Source organism: Octopus bimaculoides, chromosome 1, assembly GCF_001194135.2.
Source record: "Octopus bimaculoides isolate UCB-OBI-ISO-001 chromosome 1, ASM119413v2, whole genome shotgun sequence".
Lineage (NCBI taxonomy): Eukaryota > Metazoa > Mollusca > Cephalopoda > Octopoda > Octopodidae > Octopus > Octopus bimaculoides.
Genome location: NC_068981.1, coordinates 145,699,074 through 145,703,983, shown reverse-complemented (window position 1 = coordinate 145,703,983; position 4,910 = coordinate 145,699,074). Strand labels below are relative to the sequence as shown.

At 37.7% G+C, this 4,910-nt stretch overlaps 1 protein-coding gene across 1 annotated transcript in view; it reads right to left on the bottom strand.

Annotated features, from left to right (window-relative positions):
* Positions 1-3,724, bottom strand: part of LOC106870620 (uncharacterized) — an 11,239-nt gene extending 7,515 nt beyond the window's left edge. Inside the window, exon 1 of the mRNA XM_052974571.1 lies at positions 3,608-3,724. Within this exon, the coding sequence (XP_052830531.1) occupies positions 3,608-3,664 (57 nt within the window). The 5' untranslated portion in view covers positions 3,665-3,724. The remainder of the gene's footprint in view (positions 1-3,607) is intronic.
* Positions 3,725-4,910: the final 1,186 nt, after the last annotated feature.

Sequence of the window (4,910 nt, the reverse complement as noted above, 5' to 3'; positions counted from 1 at the left end):
GCTATCGTCATCGTTACGAAACAAATTGCAAACTACTTTGAGTGGTTTGAATTGTTGCTGTACACATATTATTTTTAGTTCTATTGTCTATTCTGTATGATTGTTAGCTTAATCTATGTGGGTGGCTACAATGAGAGAAATGATAAGATCGCTTAGACAACACAGATGGATTAAGAGTTGTGCTGTTGCGCTATGACAGGCCATACTTGAAGAGAGAAATAGAGATGTTCTTTGACCAGAGGCAAAGAGACAAAAGAGGTTGAACTGATTTTTTGTCTGCCAATTTATATTTTTCCAGCCAAATTAGGTTAGGCGAGACAAAGGATCTTTCTTCTCTAATTAGTCCTGATTCATATTTGACTCGAAAAGGTTATAGGTTATTGGTCAATACTGTTAGCGCACATGGACGAAGGTTGTGTTTGTGTGAGAGACGCCTGCGCAAATGCTATAGAACCAAACAACCAGCCGAGAGTCCTTAGAGAAACGAAGTGAAAGGAACTCAATTAAACATGGCCGCAGCCACATTATCTAAGTAACAATCGGACGTAGTAGAGGGAGCCTGTTTATTCGGTCAATCACAGACCGAATAGAACTGTAAACTTTCAGTGTCGTCTGAGCCTATTTGAGATTAAAAATGTATGTTTTAATTAATGTTAGTACAGATTCAATTTGAAGTGTCTTATCACCGAAAAAGGACATTAAATGGTCTTTCTAGCCTTCAACGCCGAAGTTTTTTTTTCTTTTTTCTTGAGAGATGAAGGTGCGGTATGGCCTTTTCTTTTTTTTTTTTAAGGACTCTTTCGTCTACATTGAATACAAGTTAGAGGTATATGTGTAGTAGTGAACCACATGATTTCAAAAATCTTCAATGCTTTTCAATACCTGCCAGGCTATACATGGGAATACCTTCCGGGCTATACATAGCTATGTCGTCATGTGTTTCCCTTCCCAAATTTTTCAGCAGCATGTAGAGTCTTCTTGAAACAAGATGGAGTTAGCTCCATCGAGGGTTGTTTGCATAGCAGCCAATTACTATAGAAAGCTTCACTGAAAAGGCTACGTGGGCAAGTTCGCAACATTGGTCAATCTGGTGTTACTGCCCAAATTATTGTACAGTGGTATTGAACCTGAAACTACGTGGTTGCAAAGTGAACTTCTTAACCACACATATATACCTTTTTTCCCCCCCATTTTTGCTTTCTGCCATTATTCTTTTTCATTTCCTCTTTCACTCTTCATGTGTACAAATTAATTCTTACGGAGACAACAAATACTAACAAGCATGCAATTTAATTACGTAATTAAATAACAGGCAATGTTTGTGTTAACCATGCAACTTCAGTTCGTTTAGCAGTCAAGAGAGGAAAATGTTTTCATTGAGGTGGAGAAAAATATTGCGCTACACATAATTTGTTAATCATAGGGGATATTTTTGGTGCAATTAAGAATTATTTCTTGTGTAGCTTGCGTTGTTTTCCGAGACGAGAAGGTGCGGTTATAGGGAGATTTAGCAGCGAATTTTAGCATATCAGTCAAGTTCATTACCTTCACTTCAGACAGCTCTTTATAATTAATTTGCGTATGTGGTACTGTTAGTGTGTACCAAAAGTATCTGATTTGAGACATCTGTGCGCATGCAAAAGGTCAACAGACTTAAGCAGAGCACAATCTGGTTGATTGACAACACACACACACACACACACACACACACACACACACACACACACACACACACGCTCTCTCTCTCTCTCTCTCTCTCTCTCACACACACAGCACACACACACCACACACACACACACACGCACTCTCTCACGCACACGCACTCTCTCTCTCACACACACACACAGCACACACACATACACCACACACACAACGGACTTCCACACAGTTTCTACCAAATTCACTCACAATGTATGGATCAGTCTGAGGCGGGTGGGGTTACAGTAGAAGATACATGTTCAAGGGACCAAGGAGTTGGACTGAACCTGAAACCAAGTGACTGCAAAGCGAGCTTCTTCAGCTGTGACTGTGCTTGGTTGATTGCAAAACAACTTGAAACCTTTTGAATGTGTGAACAAATTTCCAGGAATTTTTCTACTTATTCTTATTATTGATATCATGTCACCAGCAGGAAAATAAATCTCTGTTATTCTTTGACTCAGCATAAGAGATAAATAGCAATTAGTAAAATAGGAACTTGAAAAAGGATTGTAGTTGTATTATGCTTAACATGTTGAATAATCAGGGTTTATTAATAGTCAAACTGACAGAACCGGTAGCATTTCAGGTGAAAAGCTTAGCAATATTTCGTCCATCTTACGTTCTGGGTTCAAATTCTGCTGAGGCCGACTTTGTCTTTCATATTTTCTGAGTTGATAAAATAAATACCAGTTGAGCACTGGAATCGATGTAACGGCTCAACTACCCCTGGATAAGAGTATTAAAAACTGTACCCGTCTACCATACGATGTCGAGTCAGTGTGACAGAGAAGGCTTATTGAAGTAGAATGATCTCAAGCTCAAATTCACAGCCTAGACATCAGATTGTAGTTGATGGAAAGAACATGCTGAGGTCTTTGTCCAGCAGTGGACTGAACATAAGCAATCCAATCCTATTAATAATAAATATTAACACTAAACATTTTTAATATACAGTACAGTTTGTTATGTATGTTATATATGAGTGAATAAAGAAACAATGAAAAAGTCAAGAGATGAGAGTTGAAATATCTCATACAAATTTAAGACAGTCCATTTAGAACAGGAATAATCTCTTAGAAAGTTGAAAGATGAAAATATCCTCTAACAAAAATCTCTGCAAAGTGCTGAGCACCAGTGTCTTTATAAGCCCGTCAAAAGGTTCTAGAATATTTCATGAGGCCCTTAGCTTGGAAATGAAACTTTTCTTTTTGCCTACCAATGCCCATCAAAAACTGATGTCAAAGTGTTAGTAAGCATTATAATGGAGTTGCGAAACGTAGCTAAAACTAACTGTGGTCAATATTACCAAATATAGTAGTATTCATTGTTGGTGGTAACTATCTCTAACCAATTTTAATAAATATAGTAATATTATTCGCCAGCAGTTTTGACTTGCGAACATGAACATTCTGGGTTTGAATTCAAGAAAGGCTAACATTCCGGGTTTGAATTCAAGAAAGGCTATCTGCAACATGATACAGAAGAAAGATACAAATAAAAGTAATTAATTAAAGATGCTGAACAATGATGATAATTTCGTCTTTCCTCATACATTGTTTGCATTTAGCTATAATTGTACAAATTTACAGTTTTTATTCCAGACGACTTGGAGCAGTGATTCTCTGCAAGGTGGGTTCAGTCCCCCTGCATGGCACCCTGGGCAAATGTCTTCTACTACAACCTCAGGCCAACCAAAGCTTTCTGAGTGGATTTGGTAGACAGAAACTGAAAGAAACCTGCCATGTGTGTGTGTGTGTGTATTAAAATGGAATAGTTTTGGCAAAGCATTGTATGGTATTGCTTTAAAGAGATTTGTTGTACAAGGCTGGAACAATGATAGAAGGTACAAAGCAAACTACAAAAGGAAAAGGAAAACAAAACAAACAATATAAAGTTGCAGTTTTACCTTGTATTTCAATATTTCAGGGTTATAACCCCTTTTTCGTGTGTGTGTGTGTGTCATCCTCACTATTACTTGATAACCAGTGTTGGTTTGTTTACAACCCTATTACCTAGCAGTTTCATATAAAGAGAAAGAATAAGTACCAGACTTTAAAAAAGGGGTCATTTGTTTCACTAAATCCTTCAAGGTTGTATCGCAGCATGGCCACAATCCAATAAAAGATAAAAGATGGAAAAACACGAGGAAGAGACATGATTGCTGAATACTGGTAAAAGAAACTAACCTACTTACTGTATTTATCTTATCAACTTGTGCAAGCAAGCTGTCAATGGGAATATTAGCATACCACACTGGTTGGCTCTGATAGAAACATACAAGAGGGTATCAAAAAGTTCCTGAACTAGTTCTTTAGTGTGCCAGCAGATGGTAGCACATGGTTGCTTATACAGAGGGAGCTAGCAGTAATTTTCATGGGGCAGTGTGCTTGTAACTGATTCCCAAGAACAAAACCACTCGCATGGAAAAGAACTAACAGCCAAATTGTATGCGAGAGTGGGATGTATAAAATATTTAGAGTCTATTTAAGTCTTTTCCTCTAAGTCTATTAGGAAAATAATATAATTGCAGTAGAGCAAGTAGTTGGAAAGAGAGGAGTTTGGGGATCTACAGAGCAATTGTTGATAAACAAAATTGTAATGTCAGAGGTGCAGCAGCTTACAAAGAACCTGGTTTCAATATAACTGGGCTGTAAGAAAGCAGAAGTCCTTTTGGCTTCCAAAAGTTCCAAAGAGCATAATCAAAGCCAGCCATAGCTGTGCTGACTTCATAGTGGGCTACCATCCTGAAGTTAAATACAATGAATGGGTGTATTATCATCGATAAAATACAATATCATAATGGTATATTCTTCGGAGACAATCTCTCTGAGATGCTGTTCCGTACTTCCAGTAATCCCCTTGTCATTCATGTTGAAGAAGTCTGAAAGTATATCATTGATTCACAGGAAGAAAGAAGTGCTGAGATTACACACTTGTTTGTAAATGACTTGAAGCTGTATGACAGGGATATGCATGGTATGGAAAAGAGCCTTGGCCTAGTTACAACATTCTCAAGGGATATAGGGTTGGAGTTTGATCAAGATAAATGTTCCTGTATGCTTGTAAAATGAGGTAAAACTGAAAGGCAGACTAACAGCATCTGACGAGGAATATTACAGGTACCTGGGGTTAAATGAAAACACATTTTACAATGGAACCTGTAAAAAGGAACCTGTCCCTAAGGAATATAACAACCAGAGGAATATATG